Raw genomic sequence first — 22,647 nt, 5'->3', positions numbered from 1 at the left:
GTGTATGCTTGTGTGTGTTACTGTATTCTTATATTTAAGTTGCTGATGCTCCCTATGTCCTCATGTTCATGCCTCTGTCTTCATGTGTGTTTTTTAAATTTTAAGCTGAGTTGACCGTGAAATCTGCTCCATGATTAAACTGGCATTGCACCAGCTCGCTGAGTCCTCTAGAGGGCAGTGTGTGACTTCAGGCCTCGACTGATTGATTTGTTTCACTGCGTGATGTTGGTGATGTGTTACTTTCCTGTTTGCGATTCACATTACAAAATAAAACAGTTTTAATTCTGTAATGTGTCCCACACACACGCAAACACTTTGCAAGTTGTATGATTAAGGTTATTTTGCATATTAATTAAATTGTCATTTAATATTCAATTGTGCCGAGTAACCCTGCATTCCTTCATGTTTCACATATAATTTTCCTTTAAACTCCATTAAATTCCAACAAAGACAGTTTTGCTGCAAAATCTTCCGGATACGCACACACCCACGGCCCTGTGAAAACTTTACTCGCCCCTGATTGGTCCACACAGGATCAGGGTGGGTGGGCTCAAGGCGAGATTAATTAGCATACCTATCGGGGCTCATAAATGTGGCGGCAGCCTCACCTGATGCCTCACGCAGCAGCACGCGGAGGAGGACTGCAGGTGAGGTGTGAGTGGCACGAGAGAGGAAGTGAAAAAAACAACCAACACGGCCACTCACCTCACAGTGCCGCGCACAGGTCCGTCCACAGCCCGCGGGTCAGTGCGTAAAGGCGCACAGCCAGAGCAGAACTTCACGCGCTCCCAGGAGGCGGCTTCCCCCTCGCTCCTCCGGCCGGTTGGCGGTGTAACACCTTCCCGTCGGCCGATTGGTGACGTTCACACCCGGTTCTGCTGAGTAGAGGCCGGTCCGATCCAGAGCCCCGGGTCATCCATGAGGCTAGAGGCCGCGGCCAGGATGGAAGTGTTCAGGAAGCTGTGGCGGGCGCGGAAGCTTTTCCTCGTGGTGTTCATCCCGCTGTCCCTGCTTCCCCTACCGCTCATCCACCCCACCAGCGTGAGTACAAGACATTTCATATTGTTATCTTTTAAGTATGGATGGAAAAGAAAGTTTAAACATGACAGAAAGTCCTGATATTTAAAAAAATTAAGAGCACAATGTGAGCGAATGAAGGAGATGAATAAAATACAACAAATCAAACTAGTTCATACTACCGACCATTTTAGGGAAATTGCGAGTATACTACACGCTGCTTCCAGCAATATTGATTTTTAATCGTATTTCAACACTTAAAAAACTTATTTAGTTAATAAATATATAATCAAACCACATAAATACCTAGAAAACACCCGAGGCAGCAGAAAACACAAGAGCCAGCTGATGTGTTGATGTCCCTCCAAGTAGCTGCTAATGGCTTCACTGTCCTGATGGGATTTCATGGTGTGTGTGTGTGTGTGCGCGCGCATGTGTGTGCGTGCGTGTGTGAGAGAGAAGGACTAGAGACAGAGAATCAATCAAAAGGCACACTGTTCACTGTGTTGAGGAACGCTTGTCTCGAGCTGTGTGTGTGTGTGTGTGTGTGTGTGTGTGTGTGTGTGTGTGTGTGTGTGTGTGTGTGTGTGTGTGTGTGTGTGTGTGTGTGTGTGTGTGTGTGTGTGTGTGTGTTGGAGACGTCGCGACATGTTGATGAGATGCTGCTGGAGAGGAGTGAACCACTTGATGCCCATTTGGGCTCACGCTCAATCAGCTTGGTTTCCTGTGACAGAAGTCCTCATTCAGCCTAATAGCTCGTGTTTGTCAGACAAGTGAGTGTGTAGAGGACACACACCTCTGTCTTCACCTCAAGAAACCAACAGTTCACCATTGTTCTGCCTGTTCGTCTTAATATCAGACCTGCAGATTGACATTAGCATGAGTGGGCCATGAACAGGAACCGATATGTTGCTTTGTCTGTTTTAATTTAACGTAACTTATTTTCAGATAAACATAACATCCAATTTGAAGTGGGCCTTTAGGCTATACACTGAATTCAAGTTTAAAAGTGTTGAATTGATTTAAATTACATTGAAGAGCAGCCGATAGAGAACTACTTTTTGTAATATGTCGGCACACCAATAAAAACCTTTAATGAATTATGAAAAATAGCACTTTGCTGGTCGAGGAAGAAACACTGATTTATCTGCAGTGTAGCTGTATGGCAGAAAATTATAATTTATCTGTTATCAACTATATTTCCTTTCTATTAGTATACACTTTCATACAAAATAGCACATTTTATAATTGTTCTGGTTCCAAAAAGAAGGATGTTATGTTATCTCCAGCTACAGATCAGAAAATACAGAGGCAACTTTAGAAAGGGCTAAATATAAATATCACTAGTTTTTCTGAGAAAGTGATGCTTTTTGCTGTGACTCACTTTTTAATTATAATTCACTCAAGTCATCAAACTGGGGCCAGGTCCAAATCTGTGTCAAACATCAGAAATAATTTACCTGTAAATCAAACTACGTGATTTTTGTCTGGTGAAGAGCTGTTATGTGGGAGCCGGTGGATGTTTGGCACGACTCGGTGGCGCAGGATGAGGCCGACCGAGAACAAAAACTTCACTACAAAGAAAAAGAAAGAAACAATCCGAGCAATTAAGTTATATAATCCCCCACCACCACGCTGGATTTCGGGCCCCACGTGGCTTCCTTACGACACCAGGGACCCCAGACTGGGTCAAGAATGTGACGGGGGTCTGAAGGGAGAGCGTGTGTGTACGTGTGTGGGTTTGGAGTAGTACTGTGTGCAGCTGCACGGAGACAGAACATCTGTTGGATGCAGTCAGGCCGGGTCAGAGGGACGGGGAGAGACACTCGACAAAAATCCAAAGCCCATGGCAGATATTTAGCATCCCCATACACACGAATGGAGTCGTCGAGCTAAAGAACAGCAGTGAGTCCGGCACGATGTTTACTTGAATACAAAGAAAACATTCCCTCCATTTAAAGTACTGTTGGAAATAACTTGGTTAAATGACTCCCCTGTTGGTGTTGGAGAGCACTGAAACTCAGCAGCTGATGGTAAAGAGGTGCTTATTGTCGAGTGCATGATTGGTGGTTTTACACATCTCACTTTATTTGACAGCCCCAAGATTTAAAGGCTTTATTCACGTCCGTTTAAAAGCCCATTTGGATTTCTGCTGATTGGTTCAGTGAGTAGAGGTTTCAGCTGTGAACTAATCAGGAGTCATTGTGTGTGTGTGTGTGTGTGTGTGTGTGTGTGTGTGTGTGTGTGTGTGTGTGTGTGTGTGTGTGTGTGTGTGTGTGTGTGTGTGTGTGTGTGTGTGTGTGTGTGTGTGTGTGTGTGTGTGTGTGTGTGTGTGTGTGTGTGTGTGTGTGTGTGTGTGTGTGTGTTTTTTTCTCAATACCAATCAATGTCCACAGATAAAGAGTGGATGAGACGATCAATGTGCTTCTGGTGCATGCTGAGATACACAACTGGCCTGTCAGCGGTAAAATTGTCAGAGTTTGAGCAAAACTTCCAACTCATGTGATTGAAGTTTTTAGGTCGTGGAGATATGCTGCACTGCATGTGCAGCATATCTCCCACATGTGGATCCCTTTGGGGGGGTTAATTCTGGCAAATATCTGCCAGCCAGAGATATTCTGACCTATTTAGGTGCTCAAACCTCTTCCTCATTACGTCCCACCGAGACACACACAATCACACACAAATATTGCCTCTTTCACCTCAGCGACTGGAGCGTCACATTCTTACGTTCTCAGAAAATCAAGTAAACTTTTGCTTGGATTTGAATTTTCATGCTTGTCACTGCATCTGACCTGGAAGCAAACACGGGGCTCTCCTCCGTTAGCACGTATCGACTGAGGTTGCATCAGCGATGGATGTTTGAGGATCTGATTGAAGCTGCAGTCCTTGTGTGGAAACTATCTTCTGATGAACAAAGACCAATAGCCAATGATCAGTGACTGCTGAATCAGACATCACCCTCTGACTTTATTTAGTCGTCCAAGTTTGTCTCTTTATCTCTCCATTTGTGCTCGGGCTACATGCACACTAATATGTTAAAGGGGTCGTACTGACAACATTTATGCTTTTTGTTTCTTGACTGTTTCCTTGTGGATCTCACAGTATTTGTGCTGAACAAAATATCCTCTGTTTTGTGTCCATCGCCCTCCCCAAAGACGCAAACTTCAGGCTTTGAGGACGGCAATGGACAGTTTGCTAATCGTATACAGCTGCTTCCTCCACATGCCGGCTGTAGTAGAATTTATTAAATCCAGAATTGAACTGCACAACAGCTACTAGTATAGACAACAAGGTCAGCAACGCCTGCAATCAGTTGTCAACTTTGAACCTCTGATAGTCGATCGTGAATCAAAGCTGTTGTTTGTGTTCTTCCGGAAAAGGGTCACGTGATCGGTGAAGGACACGTCGTGACCGCTACGACCCAATCAAGTAGCGTCGTCTATGTCATCGTTTTAAAACGTGCGCGGTTATGGCGTCCACGCTGGGAGTAAACCCTTGAGTTTTTAAACTTGTACGTTTTTGGTGCTCTCAAGCTCCGGCCGAGTGTAAACTGCTCAGTGTAAACAAAGCCAAAGATCTGCGTTTTTAAAACGGAGACGTAGTCGTGTGGGCAGATTAACAGTCTGACACCTAACTTTGCTTTAATCCTGTTATCAGGCGACCTCACGTTTCTTCAATGTAAAGTTGGGCTGGAGACCTGCTGATTAAAACAGTCAAATGGAGAATTAACTGTTTGTTTCTTGTCAACTCCTTTTTTTATTTTTATTTTATTTCTACCACATTCTCTCTTTGTGAAGTTTGGATGTGATTTGAGAGGATTTAAATTGTTACATTTTCTTTGGTTGGCAAGGCCCTTTTTGGTTATGAACAACTTGTTCTGCTCTCAGCCTAATCCAACAGCTGTGCCTGGAAATGCCTCTTTCCTCTTGCCAAGTTAATCCAGTGACTCATCCAAACAGGAGCACACGTTGTGTTGGAGCTACAACCTGTGCATTGAAATCTAACCGACTTTGGCCATCCCAAAGTCTGCGTATAATAGTGGACGTTGTCCCACATTGGTTTATGGACTGTAAAAAGCCAAGATGCCAAAAGTCTGAACTGAAGGCTTCAAAACAACAACAACCAGAAGTCACACACGGGTGAAGCTAAGTACAACCAGAGACTGAATAAGACATTGTTTAGGCCTCCAATGTTACAATTATCTCTCATGAGCTGAAAACACACTGTGAAAGGGTTAAAGCTGTAAGACAAACTCAAGGACTACTTTTCCAAACTGGACAACGGCGTGGTAGTGACCTGTCAATCACAAGGTAGCCACACCCTAAACATACTTTGCTTTATGGTCTATTTTACATTACTATCAGCCTCAGCACCACTTTGCTTTTATTAAACAATAGGAACTATTAGCACGCTAACATGCTGAATAAAGTTGGTGAACATACTTGTTTAACAACAGCGTGTCAGTAAATGTGTACATGCTGCAAGCTGAATGTAGTATTGAGCTTGAAGTACGTAAGCTTGATGTGCGTAAGTACAGGAAAGTTGTGGTTTTTGTACCTTTTCATTAAATTAATACCAACAAAAAGGGTTTCATGGACATTGTACAACGTAACACAAGAGTTTATTCAACCAGGACACAATAGAGATGTCTAAATCATTTTAAAATGGGTGCTATGCAACACACTTTGCAGTGATTTCTGTAAAGTCCACGGTTTGACTGCCTGTGAGGTCTGAACAGGTCTGGCCGTGCTTCATCCTGAAGCCCTGCAGCTAATTCTCTCCCTCTGGTTTATTAATTTGAGATTACCTGACCTGTTGCTGGCAAGATGTTACAATGAATGTTGCCCTTGCTCAGTACTACAAGCTCACACAGCATGTGGCAGAAATGAAAAGTGCGTATGTTTACCAAATTTGGGGAGCAGGTTATCCAAATGACTATTATTTAAAACGTGTGCAGTGACGTAATGTCTAACAGTGCCATTGCCTCTATTATTTGACCTACATTTGATCTGGTTTGTACACTTGTGTGCAATATTTTACTTCAATTTAAGTGTCAACTGTTAGTAAACCATCCTTGAATTTGGGATATAAAATTGTCTTCAGAGTGGTGTAAAAGGTTAAATGAAAGTCTTGGTAATCTTCACAAGGACTTAATAAATGTCACGAGATTCCTCTTTAGTTTTGAAGGTTGGGGAGCCTGTCACTAAGCCCGCTGCTGTTGCGACAGCGAAGTACGAGAGGCTGGTATGTTGATATTATATAACCATTACCAGATTAATGCAACATCAATGTGTGAGTGTGTATGTGCAGCCCAGTTATATTCTCAGTGTTAACCCCTCGCTATACACACATTATGCTAATCACAAACACTTTATTGCTACCACTCTGTCTGTCTGATACATGTGGAGCTAGCCAGAAGATCGTTAAATTAGCATGAAGACAGGAAGCCGGGGTAAATAGCTAGCCTAGCTCTGTCCAAAATTAACTTAACCTGCTTATAACCCTAAATATACCGCAATGTTTCATTTGCTTTCTAAACTTTGTTTTTAAAAACAAAAGAGAATAAGTATAATTAGTCAAACCTTTGGACCGAGCGATTACAATGCTAAGCTAACCGTATCCTGTCTGTAAACTTCTTGTTTCTCAAAGTTGCCAAACATTTCTAAATGTATCTGCTTTTGATGGCGAGTATAACAAAAGAAGTATGAAGATGTGTCTCATCTGCTCGGTGATGAAACATGAATTGTTTTCTGGTTTATAGGAGGCATGCTGTGCGTACGTGCTGATGGTGACTGCAGTCTACTGGGTGTCTGAGGCCGTTCCCCTGGGTGCTGCTGCTCTGGTACCCGCCTTCCTCTATCCGCTCTTTGGGGTGCTCAAGTCCAGCGAGGTGAGTCTCTATGTATTGTCAGCTGTCTGTCTGTTTTTCATAGTTTTAGTGCAAACATTTTCTCAATGGAATATGAAAATAAAAGCTCCCTTAGAATTGGTGAGGACAAAAGGAGTCAAAGACAGGAAGCAATGTAGTTGTAGTGCTAACTATAATAATCTAGTTAGACAATGTGCAACGTAATCTATACATTATCCTTTGTCTTATCATTTTTGCCCCCCAAATAAGGGTCAAATTTGGTGTTAGCATGCATGTGAAAATTTTGAGCTGATTTCTTAAAGTTTTTAGTTATATTTGCCACTTGAGGACAGAAGAGCTAAAAAAGACAAAGAGCTATTAAAAGTTATTACTTTGTATATATCTAGCAGACTGGAGCAACATTAGCAGACATTATGAGGTAATTCAACCAGATAAATCTATGTCCAATATTCATTGTTGTTGTAGCTCTTCTGTTTTTGGTTTTCCTCCATCTTGAATTAAGAAATATCTTCCTCATTAACTAGCTCTGTGTTTGGCTTCCCTCCATAGCTAACTTTAGCTTGCAAACACGAGCTGTAAGCTAGTGCCCAGCTAGCATTAGCCTCATCTTAGGCTAGCTTTATCATCTTTGCAAAAGCAATTGTTGAAAAAGTAGGGTGATACTTTTTTTTGGTTTTGTCACTCAAGCCTTTGGCAGCAAGCTAACAATTTGATTGTCCGTCTCCACCCGCTGCACTCTTCCATCCAACAGACAGATTAGCTTGGCGCTGATAACGTCATCTCGTCACAATGACCGCAATGATTGCAATTTGCTTAAAATCAGCGTGATTAGAAATTGCCTCATAAACAAGAAATACAGATTGCTTCAACCAAAATGATAATGGTATGATACTGGAGCTAGGAGATGGTGTGTAACGATTAACTCTATTGACCTAAATCTAGATTAGCCTAGGCTGAATTGTGTCTGTTTACATGGGATACTTCCACTTCCATTGATATTTCTATTTGCATACTGATAACTGAGGATACATTCCCCGTTTGTCACAAGGTTTCCGTTTTTCTGGAAGAGATGTGAAACGTAAAACCTTTTTGTTTGAGGAGATTAAACGTGTGAAGGTGAAACAAAGGTTGTGTTGCAGTGTGTCAACCTTTGTCACCCTCGAAGGGGGAAAAGTGAGAGAAACGCTAATAAGAGTTAAACCTTTGATCAGGAAGAAAATGTGCGAAAAGCCTTTCTGTGCCCTGAACCAAGTATTTTCCAAGAACTCAGATCCACCTTCATGTGAACGTATATTTTTAAGAACGTGATAAGTTTCTTGGATGAGTTTCCATTGGGTTTTACAATATGTTAATTATTGTGTGTTGGTGTAAAGCCGAGGAGTTTCTGCTTAGCGGCAAAGGTTTTGAAAACACATTAACCTGATGCTCATCACCATTATCCTACTGGTGTTTTCTCATTGTTTATTCATCTCAGACTACACATTCAAACATGTCAACCAAACACATTACCAACCATCATCACCTCCGCCAAGTCTTAGGAAAATTTGATTGGTTCGACCGACGATGACGTTCTCGTAACACAAGGTTCATCTCCATTAAACTCCCCTCCCTCTTCTTCACCTTTCTTATCAGCCATTACATAAATAAGTGAGCTGTGCCAAATCGCATCGACAAACAAGCTGCCTGTTAATGCTCTAAGCCTCTTGCGATGGCGTTCTCTGAATATGTCAGCAGAGCGCTTTATGCAACATATTCTGTTTTTGTGTCGTACTCCCAGTCTTCTTCCCACTTTTCCAAATAAATCCAAGTACTGGCAGAACACCTGACAACACATTACAACTTATAGTACATGCAACTAACGTTCTTGAATTATTAGCACTTTTTAAAATCTGTTTTAAATGCTGGGGATTCACAGTAGAAATGTTATCTTAAGGAATGGAACGGCATTGGTTTACGTTTAGGCCCATATTTAGTTTGGTTAAAGTTTCTCTTAAAGTCAAGATGAAAAATGCCCTTTTAACCCTTTTTTAGATACAATTCCTTATTGTCCTATTGTGCACCTATTTAACAAAATATGCAAAACATTGTAACACAATAATGTGAATAACTGAAGTGTGTGAAGCTGCAACCGACTAATTTCAACCAATGCTATCGTGACATCCATCTATCAAGCAAACTAACTTTTAGCTACAAGGAAGGTGTGTGTCAGTGTAGCTTTGCATCCCGCTCGACTCTAAGCCCGCCCATTTTTTACCGGTCCAATCAAATGTGAAGGATTCGTTTTAAAATCCTGGTTTTAGCTGTGCACCGCTCAAATACTCAGTTTTGTGGGGGAATACTCACGGCACAGAAACTAAAGATGCGCTGACCTCTGCGTCACTGGGCCTTGAAAACCAAATATGTAATGTTGAATGTGTTGGAAATGATCCTGAAACTAAACTGCTTGTTGGCAGTAAATCTAATGGCGAGTATCGCTGACTCGGGTGAGACGGGGAACTATAAGTACTGTAGGACGACGAGTAACCAGTATTTATATTGGATATCCATACTGCAGCATTCATTCAGCAAACCTGGACCCTCAACAGCTTACATTATTCATCAGTGAGATTTAAATATGTTAATACTTGTCTTTACTAATTGTTTTATCCAGTGTATAGCATGCAACAAAGTCTTGCTTAAAACAGTTGTAGTTTTTCTAAATATAGAGTTTAATACTATTTATTGGGGCAATGTAGAAAGTTACTCCTGTGTAGTTTCTTTCCCGTGCTCCTTTGGGTCCAGTGAAATAGCCGAGAAAGAGAGTGCGATGGAGCCATGTGTAAAAATGTCCAGCAGGAGGAAGTGCAGCAGGCTTTAGGTGAGAGGTGAGGAGACGTGGGCTTATACAACACTTCGAGGTCGGGACCCTGCAGGTGGGAAGTGAGGCGGATTAAAAAGAACAAGTGGGAAACTGTAAGTGTTGATCCAAAAAGAAGGAGGGGGACGTGGCAAAGTGCCTAAAGCAGGGAAAAGCAAAAGGCCCCTTCTACTTCATCTTCCTGAATTTAAATTCACCCAAACTTTTATATTGAAATGTTCCTCTTTGTGTGTGTGATCAGGTGGCAGCGGAGTACTGCAAAGACACCACTCTGCTGCTGATGGGCGTCATCTGCCTGGCCGCCTCTATAGAGAAGTGGAACCTGCACAAGCGCATCGCTCTGCGCATGGTGATGATCGCCGGGGCCAAGCCTGGCATGTGAGCGGCACGCACACACACATCCACAATGCATGAATGTAAAAACACACTCACGTGAGCAACTGTCCCTCTCTGGCCTCCAGGTTGGTGCTGGGCTTCATGTGTTGCACAGTGTTTCTGTCCATGTGGCTGAGCAACACGTCCACCACGGCCATGGTGATGCCCATCGCCGAGGCCGTCCTGCAGCAGCTGATCTGCACCGGCCTGGCCGACGGCCCCAACGACTCGGAAACCGCTGAGGCCCCCGAGGACGACAGCGGTGCCTCCGGCGACGGCACCACAGGGAGAGGTCGCTGAACTATAAAAGCTTCTTTGAAACAAAACAAACTCTTCCATTAAACAGATGTTGATAGAAATGCTTGCACCAACACCAACGCAAGACTGCGTGGACGGATAACAGTCGGTGATGTTACGCAAACTCCAAAGTCACAAATATGTGACGTGTTCAGAAAGTAGTGTTGCAGGAGAGTTGATGTGTAGCGTTCCACTAACAGTTCAGCCTTGTGACGAATGTTGTTGTCTGCAGCTGTTTCAGACAGAGAGGAGAACTTTGACAAAAACCAGCTGGAGCTGCTCTATCGCAACGACAGGTACGTTTGTGTGTATTTACGTTTGTGTAAGTGTGTGTGAGGTAAACAGCAGTTATTTCTCCCAGATGTTCCCTGTTTTCTTCTTCATTGCAAGTCCCAGTGAACACGATCCCACTTCAACTTTTAAAGTCAATTTATCTTTGTCAGGTATATTGTTTTATTAATAACATTTGTTCACAGCTGATCAGCATTAGGGCGCTGCAGGGGTGAGTCTTAAAACATGGACATAAGTCAACATTTCCGGGTTTCCACAAGCTAAAGAGATTTTGCGTGTTTTTAAGAAAGGCGATACAAAACGCCTGCTTTTAGCGTTGTGAACTCACGTGACCATGGTGTGGTTGGTTTATAGCCCGACATTTGCTTTTCTCTTCTGAAAAAATGTTAATTTTGTAAGATTATCTCGCAGAAGAAAATGGGGAAATATGGTTAACGTTCATTTACCACAGAGATTACTTTCTGCATTGATACTAAATCCCCAAATACTATTTGCTTTTTGTGGGAGGGAACCAGCGTGATGCTAACTTCCTGGGTTGGCTTCGCTCCTGCAGCGTCTCGTGCATTAACAGTGACCTCAGTCTGATCTGACATCTTCAGTCATTGTAAAGTCTTCATGTCCTCTTCTCTTGTCCCTCCAGCAGCAACTGCGCTAAACGGGAGCTCTCTACACTCAGTGAGGTGAGACCCTCGACCCTTTTTCTTTGCCAAGCAGACAGAGAAAATTTCTCATTATTTGACTTCTGAGTTCCTTGCTCTTGTTCTCAGGTGCAGACCGAGGAGGCGAATGGTTTGGGTCTCATCCGGCACACCAACGGACACCTGCCCCAGGTGAGGGACACGCTCACACCGGACAATTAATGTCGCTAACATTTGTTTCCCCCCATTCATTCACAACAACCCTGTCGCCACCGCTCAGGTTGCGATCGATATCCCCAACGTAAGGCGGGTGAAGACCAGGAGGGACTCCCAGTATCCCACCAAGAGGGATCACATGATCTGTAAATGCCTGTCGCTCAGCATCACCTACGCCGCGACCATCGGCGGCCTCATCACCATCACCGGCACGTCCACCAACCTCATCTTCGCCGAGCAGTTTAACACGTAGGTAACACACACACACACACACAAACGCGTTAAAAGCCTTCAGTGTTGACAAGCATCCAGGATCCGCTGTCAGTGAGACTGGATATTCTAAGCAGCTTTAAAAACTGACATCAGCGTGTTTTGCTCTGGTATTAGCACCTGCAGACACCATCTCAACTCGAGCTTATTCACAGCTCGATTGAGTTCTTGGCTGCCGTGCCGGTCAGACCGAGACAGTTCAAGGTAACCCGGTGTCTGGGGGGGCTCGCAGGCTCTGAGATCAAACTAATCAGCTCCTACGATCCGAACAGAGCCGATTTCCTCCAGCCGCAGCACTAAGCCCGGCAGAATGGCCTCCTTCATGACGCAGCTTGTTGGACAAAGGTCAGGTTTTTATTCTGTAGTATGAGTAATCCCGGAGTGATGATGGTACAAGGAACGGCTATCAATCTAAGCAACGGATAAAACAATTATAAAACTCCCTAAATAATACCTCTAACTTTGAATTTTGAGTGCATTTTAGTCAAATAGAGGAGTGAGATTGCAGGTAAACCAGATTTCATTGACTGAATCAACAATCTTTGAGTTAAAAAACAGCCCGAGGTCACATAAGTGAGAGGTTCCTGGTGAGGTTGATGTTTCAGTCAGTCCAAGTCCCACGCTCGCACGACGAGGTCTATCGATCACATTCTTGCATGCTCAGCAAATCTCCTCTTATGAATATTTACTGTAAATGCAATGGTCAGTAGTTACAGATTCTTGATTATAGCAGCTGTGGTTACGCCAGATCAAACCTGAACTGTGTCCTCGCTTCAATGCAATCGGCTTGTTTAGAGAGTGATTGGATATATTTTGTGGTCAAGAGGAGCAGCTATAAAACAGCGGATAAAAGTCCTGCGTTATTTTTGCTGCTTACTCTTCCTCTGTGCACAAACCTTTTTTATTTTTACTTTGAGTATATACTGCAGCCGCCCTTACAAAGTGCATGCTGTAGCGTGCAGTATGTGTTCAACTTGGACACATTTCCTTTTTCATAACATTGCAGCATGACCTTTGATCTTCTTAATCGTATAACTGCAACAGAGGATTGTGGGTCAGAATGGACATTCTCGTGTTTTTGGCACCCTGTATTTGACAAAAATATGTATTGAATTAATTTCCTAAAGTCCAACATTATTTTGTTCTTTAAAATCTTTTGTTTATAAAGCAGCAAAATCAGGAAATGTTGGCTTTTCTTCAGCAGTGACCCTTTGCCCTCTTCGTGAGATGAAGCACTGTGTGGGGGCGATGATTCATAAATTGTCCCGATTGTTCCCACATGCTGTCAACACCTCACTGAGATCCCACTCACCGCTCGCCAGACCACACCTCAGCACGCGGTCTGGCTGATCGGATCCCAGTGCCAGCAAGACCGCATAGTTTGTGGTAGCAGCATGGAATGGCTGACAGATACTGACATGCAATAACTTAATGTATGTTTATTGATCTTAGGGTATTTATTGCCAACCTCTCATCGTTGTGAATCAGAAAACCTCACCAGAAATCCTGCTTAAGACCTGCAAAGACGTACAGTATATTGCTTTTGCTTCACACTCGCTCCTCATGAATGTGCACAGTCAAAGGACGGCAGCTGTCAGTCAAGGGAAGACCAAAGGAGGTCGGATGATCGGGGACAAACGGTTATTTTGGACTGGGATAAGCTCCTATTTTTATCAGTGTTAGTGGTCACAAGGTTCAGCCTTTAAGGATGCATCAATATATCACAGACTTCAAAGTCAAAATGAGTGCAGCTGTTATTAAATGATGGATCTTGTTGTCATTGATTGGTGGCCCTGTGCTAATAGTAGTGCTGCTGTTTCTCCAAAGTAAAACCACACATCCCATCAGCCCTCATTTCTCCTGTTGCAAAGGTCCTTTCTAGCCATCGAAGTATGAAGCGAGTGCTGAAGGACGACCGCCTGCGCACGCAGGTGAATAAACTCTGCGTCCTTCTCTGTGTCATTTCAGTCGTTACCCGGACGCCAAGGTGATCAACTTTGGCACGTGGTTCATCTTCAGCTTCCCCATCGCCCTCATCATGCTGGTCCTCACCTGGCTGTGGCTGCACTTCCTCTTCCTCGGCTGCAAGTGAGTGTTTGTGTATCCTCGTGTACTGTGTGAGTACGTTGTTGTTGCATTTTATAATTTTCAACTCACAATCGTCCGGCTGTCTGCCGTTGAGGCCACTGCACCTGTTGCTGTCCTGTGGCTGCAGGTTGAATCATAAAAATACATGAAACATTTGTCAGGGCGCCGTGTGGTTGACGCTGTCATCGTTCTGTGTGTTCAGCTTCAGGGAAACGTGCTCGTGGAGTAAGAAACGCAAAACCAGGAGAGAGATTCTGTCGGAGAAGAGGATCCAGGAGGAGTACGTCAAACTGGGACCCATCAGGTAGGTTTCTCTGCCCAAGCTTTCCTGGCTGGATGTCCCTGCAATATTTCAAGTTGTATTCATGAGAATTTGGTCAGTTCCCGTCACTGACAAACAACATGAACACAGCAGGAAGAAAGACCGTTTGAAACTGCTCTCAGGTACAAGAAATGTATGGAGAAAATCTAATAATTCATCTCTTTTGATGCAATTATAAACACTGTCTCCACGTCCCATTAGAAAATATATATGAAAAGCTTTTAAGGTGCGTCCATCCATTTTTATCTGCTTATCCGGGGTCGGGGTGCTCCTACTAGTTGGACGTGCCTGGAAAGCCTCTAGTGGGAGGTGTCCAGGAGGCGTCCTGATGAGATGCTGAACCACCTCAGCTGACTCCTTTGATATGAAAGAGTAGCGGCTCGACTCCAAGCTCCCTCCTGATGGCCGAGCTCCTTTCCCTATCTCTGAGGCTGAGCCCGGCCACCCTACGCAGGAAACTTATTTTGGCTTTTAAAGGAAACAATTTAAGACGTTTGGCAGCAGCCTCTGTCTTACTCACACACCCAGACCTGACATTGTGGCAAAACCATGCTATCCCTTCCCTTGTGTAATTGTTGTGTGTGTGTGTGTGTGTGTGTGTGTGTGTGTGTGTGTGTCACTCCCAGCTACCCAGAGGTGGTGACCGGTATCTTCTTCATCCTGATGACTCTGCTGTGGTTCACCCGAGAGCCTGGTTTCGTGCCCGGCTGGACGTCTCTTTTTGAGAAGTAAGTACCCATAATGCAGCACAGTTACTGATCAGACGCACACTTCAGCGTGCACGTTTAAATTGGCACCACAGGAACAGATAAATGCAAAGACCTTAGAAGCTCTTCTTCTGCATCTTTTATCTCTGCGCTACATCGGTGGGTGTTTTCTCCCTCAGGAAAGGCTACAGGACCGATGCAACCGTGTCTGTCCTTCTCGGCTTCCTGCTCTTCCTCATCCCTGCCAGGCGACCCTTCTCCTCCTCTTCCTCCTCCAGCTACAGGAACAAAGGTCAGGACCACAGTTGTACAACGTTTAGTTTATCTCAGAAAAAAGCTTAATATGTGTATATTTTCAGCTACGGTTAAAAAAAAAAAAAAGAAGGTATTTAGAAATCTTTGTTCGTCAGCCACAACCGTTAGGATTTTACAAAGTTAGTCACTTGCTCTGCTCCAAACAGTTATAGTTTCCAGCCTGTCTGGTAGATTTATTGCCTGTATGCTGCAGGTTCAGCAGGTCAGTGCAGATTCTGCTTTAAAAAACAGACGCTGGTGTTTTCTGCCGTTGTGCAACAGTTGGAAAATGTCATTATTGTATTTCTCTTTGCTGAGTACACATTAAGTTTTAGTGCTGACAGGCGTTATGATAAACAACAGTGTGAAACTTGTATAATTGATGATCAATATTAATCGCTACAGCTTGCAATAATTAATCATTATAGAATGATAACTTAATTTTAACTTTGGTTTAAAGTTCCTCTTTGTCTAATTTCCTTATGACCAGTAACAAATTACAGAGGAAATAAAGCAGTACTAAGAGGAAATAAAGCAGTACTAAAAATGTGTTTGAAAAACTCTTTCAGCAGAAACTCATCCCTAAATTACCAACCAAATAATAAACAGTACTTAAAAATTCAATAATAAAAGATTTCCACGACAAAATGATTTATAGATATGTCCATTTTAATAATTGTTCATTAGTTATTAGAGCAACAGGTCGGCCTGTGAGCGATGCCGCTGTGCTGACATCTGTCCTGTGGGTTTTCAAGCAACTGATGACGATTCAGAGTCCGACCCGATGGCTCCCATGATCACCTGGAAGGACTTCCAGAGGCTGATGCCGTGGGAGATCGTCATCCTGGTGGGAGGAGGCTATGCACTGGCTGCTGGTTGCAAGGTACGGCTTGTGTGTGTGTGTGGTTGCATTACTCTTGAGGTTTGGGCGCCATTTCTATCTCTAAAATTACAAACTTCAAGTCACAATTTGTGTGTGTTTTGTGTGTGTGTGTGTGCAGGTGTCCGGCCTGTCGGTGTGGATCGGCAGACAGCTGGAGCCCATGAGCGGTCTTCCTCCGTGGGCCGTCACCCTGCTGGCCTGCCTGCTGGTGTCGGCGGTCACAGAGTTTGCCTCCAACCCGGCAACTCTCACCGTCTTCCTGCCCATCCTGTCGGCGCTGGTACGACACACAACACACTCGTGCTCATTACCTGGTCCTCCAGTACCAACCGACGCACGCCGACAGTCCAGCGGGCTCATAGCGGTGCTCTCAAAACACTTTTTTAAAACGCATAAAAGGGGAAACGGCGCTGACCTAACAATGCAAAGGGGCAAGGCACACTGCTCTTTTGGGCTCCATCCCAGAAACATATATATATATAATCCAAGAAGTGTGACATGTTGCCAATGTCTCCTGCAGCATCAATTTGGATATCTTACACAATGAAGAGGTATTTTCTTCTGAACTGGCAAATACAAACGAATATGACTTAATACGTATGAAGACTAAAAAACAAAGGGGGAACAGCTAACTCGCTCAATCCAAAAGTATCTAAAGATGAAAGACACTGACTTTCTGCACATGAAACTGCAGCTTTGTTATTACTCTTTTGTTCCCGTCGGGATTAAACAAACAAGATTTAATGCGTTTAGTGAGCATAAGAGGTGTTGGGAGGTGGATTGTGTTATTGTTTCCAGGATAAGCTCTTTGTTTAATTAAACAATGTCGAACTATTCCTTTAACAGACTCACATTACCCGTCATCTTTACAATGGGCAGCTTTTGCTGCGTTGCAGAAGCTGCTCTGTCCATGCAGACGCTTCCTCATAAGCAGCCATGTGAAGCATCGCTGTGACGATGCTCCCCATGTAGATAGTTGGTCCCTCCCACTCTGCACCTTGCTCTGACAATGAAAAGAGGGCTTCTGACAGCGGTTTTGAATCCATTTACCTGCTGCTTGATCTTCTTTTACTCTTTGTCTTCCCCCGTCCCCACATTGTTCTTCACCCACTTCCCTCCTTCCAGTCAGAGACTCTGCGCATCAACCCGCTCCACACTTTGATCCCGGCCACCATGTGCGTGTCATTCGGGGTCATGCTCCCAGTGGGGAACCCCCCCAACGCCATCGTGTTCAGTTACGGCCACGTGAAGATCAGCGACATGGTGCGACACACACGCATACACACGCATACACATACACACGCATACACATACACACGCATACACATACACACGCATACACATACACACGCATACACACACACACGCATACACACACACACACACACACACACACACACACACACACACACACACACACACACACACACACACACACACACACACACACACACACACAGCGAGACAGTCACATGCTCCTTCTGCACCTGCAGCTTCAAAAGGCTCGAGCGCGTCGAGTGTCAAAGTTGTTTTACAAAGAATTTTCACTCTGAACTCTTGCTGAACTTTATCCTGAAATGTTCCTTCGCATGGTTGAATAATTTCAACCCAATTTCTTTAAACACGTCACCGTCTGGCTTTCCATTTCCTCTTCCTCTCTTCCAGGTGAAAGCCGGCTTCGGGGTGAACCTGATCGGCGTGGCGGTGGTGATGTTGGCCATCACCACGTGGGGGGTTCCCCTCTTCAACCTAAATGAGTTCCCGGCCTGGGCGATGGCCAGGAACGTCACCGGGGACTTGTAACCACTGCTGGTTTTGGGGGACGAATCACCGGAAGACAGAAAGACGTAGCGAGAGAGAAGAGAGAGAGAGAGTTTCTGTAAAGAGAGACAATGGAAATGAGGTCAGGAGGACGGTGTTGCTCAGAGTCCTCTCGGACTAAACTGGACCTGAGGGAAGATGAAGATGAAGAGGAGAACCATTACCTGTTACCTAGGTGTAATAATTAGAATGATAATTGTGTTGTCCACAAGGGGGCGTCACAAGAAATGCAGAACTGTGTGGAGCTCTGACTCCGCCAACCAACTTTGATCCTGTTTTCAACAAATCACCGAAGATGTTACTAAAAGCAACAAATACAATACTTTTTGGATTGTCAGGAAACTGATATTTTGTTAAATGACTTCTAATAGAACCAGAGGCGCATCATGTTTTCCTCTGTGGATTAGTTTAATCTTTAGATCTAAATGAGATACAGGGCTCTTTTTAACTGGGTGCTTGCTGAACTCCTGCTGCTCTCAACTGTATTGCCACCACGATGGGCTGCCGACTAGTTTGCTGAAAGAGTTTGAGGCTTCGCCTATGACTGACACTGTACTGCACACGTAGAGCCACTAGTCGTCAAGCCTTTCAGATGAACCCGGTCTCTCAGAGGAGAAGATACTTGTTTTTAAAAGAGGAAACCGCTTGTGTCCCGGCCATGCGTGTTCTACGCCGCTGCTTGCATTACTTTTAGAAATTCTTAATGGGCCGTATGTCTTTACCAAAGTTTCTGGAGCTGATTCTCTGCCCCATCTCACTGTCAACGCTGAACAAGCAACTGGCAGTAAAGTAGTGCCTTTTTATCCATATTGTTTCCTGTCACACTTTTAGCATGAACCTGTCTCTTGTGGGAATCGGACCTCCAACCCTGACAGTGTTGCTGCCTTGCTTTAATCTCAGAGCCAGTGCGGGAGCTTGGTTCACTGCCATCCTCCTGAGATGAAGGAGAGCAGGAGTGAAAGTGCTTTTTACTGTGCAACTGAGACCTTTAGAATATTAAGAATGTACACTGTACTGTATTTATGGTATACAACGTCCAACGCTGGTCGACTAATCAAACCATCGTGTTATCGTTTTATGTCAGTTTGATTTATGAGCTTTCGCTTCTCTTGCAGTTTGGAAGGCGACACTCCAGCCAGGTGCTTTTGTCCTCTCCTTAATTACTTCTTTGCCTTCAGCAATTTTCTTTTTTTTGGCGGGGGGGGAGGGCGGGAGGGAAAGGGTGATATACTGAATACATCTGAGAACTTCATCACGAGATTATGAAGTCATAACTCTGAGTATTTTGTTAGAGGTCACAAGGTTTATATGCAAACAAAAAATGGTTTTATAATTGAAATTGTGTGCTTGTCAGCCGGTAGAAAATGCCGTTATCAAGAATCAAAAGCCTCTGTTTATCACGAAAGTGGATGTGTTTTATGAGATTTTTGTTCCATTGGCATGTCAAGAAATAGGATGTTTGGTCTGTCGGGAGGTGGGACTCTTCTTCCGGGATGTGAAGGCTAACGAGAAATGCAGATTTGGGAGTCTGCAAAAGTGCCTCCAAGTTCTGTGTAGTTGAGTAAAGAAAAGTGCGAGAGAGGCAGCGTGGGGTTGTTTGCTCAATCAACTGTCAAATCACAATGACTGTTGTCAGACGTTGAAAAGGTTTGCACATAACATTCACTGTGCTGTGCAAAAATACAAAAGATGTGCTTTATATTTTGTACACATTTTAATTGCAATTTTTGTTTTTATATCACTGCATTTAAAGTGTAGGTCCTAGTGTGGGCAAAATCAAAAGCTTTTATTTTGTAATTTATTCAGTTCTACTGAAGGTTTGACACATCTTGATGGTGTTGCAGCAGTGACCTTTGACCCAGGGGCCACACGTCTTTTGTAAATACATACAGATTTGTAATACAAAGCCTGTTTCCAATTGAGCTGTAATATTCCTATTATGTGTTGTCTTGATGTCTTGTCAGATGAAAACTAGAGGTAGGATGAGACAACATTATACACGCACAACAATAAAACCACTAAAACCAGATTGATTGTTTGTATTTTATTTATTTACAAACTACACAAGTCAGACTTTTTCCCAATGGGGTCCTGTCCTTGACTTAAAAGGTGAGTATCGGTAAAGATAAGCATTGATCTGAAAATCACACTGATAAATTTGAATTGATCAATACTTTGGTCCAAACTCCATAGAGGTAGACCACCACTCTGGATGTGAGTAAGGACTACACTGATCATAACATCATTAAAGTGACAACGTTAGATGTAACTTTCAGGTGAAAGCCAACTGACCGTGGATATTTTCCATCACTTCTGCTTTCAGTTTCCTTTATTTTGAACATCTGGATGCAGCTTTTTTCATCTCTATAAATAAATAACGACACAGGTGGAGTTCAGATTCTCTGTCCATAATAAAGTTAGACTCCTCTCTGGAGCCCTGCGCCTCGGCCCTGGTCTGAATGAGGCCGTAAGTCTGTCGGTCTGCAGATTTTGACAGTCTGCGGTGCAGGGGGTTAGGACGGTTGCCGGGGCCCTGCAGCAGGCGTGAATCCTTCCTTCTCCATCCTCTCTTTGTATTTCAGGTACTGTCTCCTCTTGGTGAAATACTTCACCTTTCAGGAAGATAGAAAAGATGAGCAACGATGCTGCACGCAGCTTTTCACTTGCATGGTGAGGGTCGAGGCTCTTAATAAATTACTGTAAATTATGACATTCCAACATGGCTGATACTGATATTTTACTTTCTGACATTACTGATCACAAAGATAAAGAAGGGGTATCTTACCCACTGAGCTGGGCAATTTGCCTCAAACTCGCTCTGAAACTTCTGGCAAGAGTCCGTGTTGTCTCCGTTGTCGTCCAGACATTTCCACAGGTGGTCCCTGGCGTCCCAGCAGGCCTTCCTCTCTGCAGAGTTTGGAGCCGTCATCGCTACCTGACGCGGCGTTAAACAGTTAAAAAGACCCAGTTGACAAAGTGGATACTCAACACAAAAAAAACGCTTTAACCTATCCTTGGAAATGTCTCATTATGCTCCTGATTCTTGTAATACCTACGCTGCTATTTGCTCAGAGTTAGTTGTTTATCCTCATACAACATCCTATAGGTTTACACCACTTGCTGCATGTTTATGCTTTGTATTTACATCCTGTCGGCCTCAAAAGACCACTGTAACGTTAGCCGAGTGTCGCTTACATGTGACAGCCGACGTGAACTGTCACTCACCGTTTTAACCGCTGCAATGTCCACAATTATTAATTCGTCCCGACCACCGCTGCTGTTTGCTTCTGTAACTCCAAAAAAAACAACGTAGAAATACTGTTACTGAACCCCAAACCCCTGACTTTTGTAACGCGTTCACGCTCCGTAAGTGGAGTACAGTGAAGGACGCGCGGAGCTGCACTTCCGTGTCGCTCCGTGATGACGTCACGGCGTGATTGAACACATGCACCAGGTGGTGGCGCAGTTCGTTCAGAAATTCAAAACCGAGTGACATGTTTGGAGGTTGTTTTTTTTTTTAACGTTAGTTGTAAACACAAAAAACTAAATAAGTCATGATAAAAGAACAACAATGTCTCGACACCACTTCTCCAAACACAATGTGGACTTTAGTATAACTTGTGTCGCATTTACCGTTTTCTTAGGCCGCCATGATGAGAGGAAGCAGCAGGTGAGAGGGAGGCTTCATTACCTTCAGCCCTGTAACGTTGCAGCTAAGGCCATGCTGCTGTATTTCAACGTTGTTAGCTCACCTGGCTGATGTATTACTTCTCTTCAAAGGTAGTCAGACAACTTTTAAAATGTGCAAACAAATTTTAAACAAATAATCACCAGAATATGATTTTGAGCTGACTTAAATAGATAAAAGATTGGTTGCACAGCTGAAACAGTTCATTAATGAGATGTCTCAGTTTGAAGTAATTTAAAGTGAGTCAAAAAGACTGTAGTATGTGAGGAGAAAGATGGGCTCATACTGAAGGCAACAAGTGTTTACACTTAGTATTTTAAAACTGAGCTTGTGGTTCGTTGCTGGTTAGCAGCAACGAACGAAGAGGTCATATTGTCAAAATGCAAGAAACAATCCACATGTGAAAGCAATCAAGTTAGAATTCAACTTTTTGTGAACGAGTCCAATGGTAAAACATGTTATTTCTCTCAAACTAGTGAATAAGAGCTGCCATTTGCAGTAACGTTAACTCGAGGCTAAAAGTTATATCTGCGTGTTTTTGTGAGTGCATTCATGTTTGAATCAAGCAGGAAACACTTTAAATGTTTGTTTCATCCCTGGGAGCCTCTTTCCCCCCACAAGTGTTGAGCCACGTGAATGTACAATAAAGTTTGTGTGTGCGAGTGTGTGTGTAGTCGGGCAGGGAGTGAAGACGGAGGGAAAACGTGTGTTGTTGATTAACTCCCTCTCTCTTTTTCTCAGCCACAGCGACGGAGAATAGCCCCACTGGTTGCCATGGCTCCCTGCAGCAATCCATCTCAGTTCGTGTGCTTGAGCAACCTGAAGGGAATAAAAAAACAAAACAAATGCTCTAATGCAGGGGTGAGGAGCTCGCCCTCTTCCTCGGGAACTAAGGGTTTTGTTGCCATGCGCGTGTATGTGACTTGAGTGTGTCTCTGTAGCTGCTTCAAGAGACCCAACTTCATTCACTATTCATACCGCGCACCATTTACTGACCTCACTTCAAGTTTG

General features: G+C 43.8%; 3 protein-coding genes across 5 annotated transcripts in view; 1 reads left to right on the top strand and 2 right to left on the bottom strand.

Annotated features, from left to right (window-relative positions):
- Nucleotides 1-1,404, bottom strand: part of zgc:162331 (uncharacterized protein LOC793007 homolog) — a 28,864-nt gene extending 27,460 nt beyond the window's left edge. The window contains exons 1-2 of one of the 2 annotated variants that reach the window (XM_068586275.1): nt 1,324-1,404; nt 706-1,017 (exon numbers count right to left, since the gene is read on the bottom strand). The gene's annotated coding sequence lies outside the window, so the exon portion shown is untranslated. Of the gene's footprint in view, nt 1-705; nt 1,061-1,323 lie in introns of those variants that run through there. The other variant, XM_068586274.1, reaches the window with a different exon arrangement.
- slc13a4 (solute carrier family 13 member 4) lies at nt 645-19,970 on the top strand. Its single transcript, XM_068586276.1, has 16 exons — nt 645-1,041; nt 6,782-6,910; nt 9,988-10,124; nt 10,208-10,413; nt 10,651-10,714; nt 11,350-11,389; nt 11,477-11,539; nt 11,628-11,812; nt 13,802-13,921; nt 14,124-14,225; nt 14,870-14,971; nt 15,130-15,242; nt 16,000-16,127; nt 16,246-16,407; nt 17,253-17,390; nt 17,793-19,970. The coding sequence occupies exons 1-16, from the start codon at nt 919-921 to the stop codon at nt 17,928-17,930; spliced, it is 1,950 nt and encodes a 649-aa protein (XP_068442377.1). The 5' UTR covers nt 645-918; the 3' UTR covers nt 17,931-19,970.
- Nucleotides 19,971-19,981: 11 nt separating this feature from the next.
- On the bottom strand, nt 19,982-21,339 carry coa6 (cytochrome c oxidase assembly factor 6). Of its 2 annotated transcripts, none has more exons than XM_068586271.1 (3): nt 21,174-21,339; nt 20,734-20,883; nt 19,982-20,560 (listed from the first exon to the last, which is right to left on the bottom strand). In XM_068586271.1, exons 2-3 carry the CDS (start codon nt 20,875-20,877, stop codon nt 20,462-20,464), a joined length of 243 nt encoding a protein of 80 aa, XP_068442372.1. In that variant the 5' UTR covers nt 20,878-20,883; nt 21,174-21,339; the 3' UTR covers nt 19,982-20,461. The 2 variants fall into 2 exon arrangements, with proteins under 2 accessions (XP_068442372.1, XP_068442373.1); XM_068586272.1 differs by having other exon boundaries at nt 20,734-20,879.
- Nucleotides 21,340-22,647: the final 1,308 nt, after the last annotated feature.

Source organism: Clinocottus analis, unplaced genomic scaffold (genome assembly GCF_023055335.1).
Source record: "Clinocottus analis isolate CAN_PGR_092001 unplaced genomic scaffold, fCliAna1.0.p SCAF_20, whole genome shotgun sequence".
Lineage (NCBI taxonomy): Eukaryota > Metazoa > Chordata > Actinopteri > Perciformes > Cottidae > Clinocottus > Clinocottus analis.
Note: the sequence above shows the minus strand (reverse complement) of the source record. Positions and strands in the feature narration are given on the sequence as shown.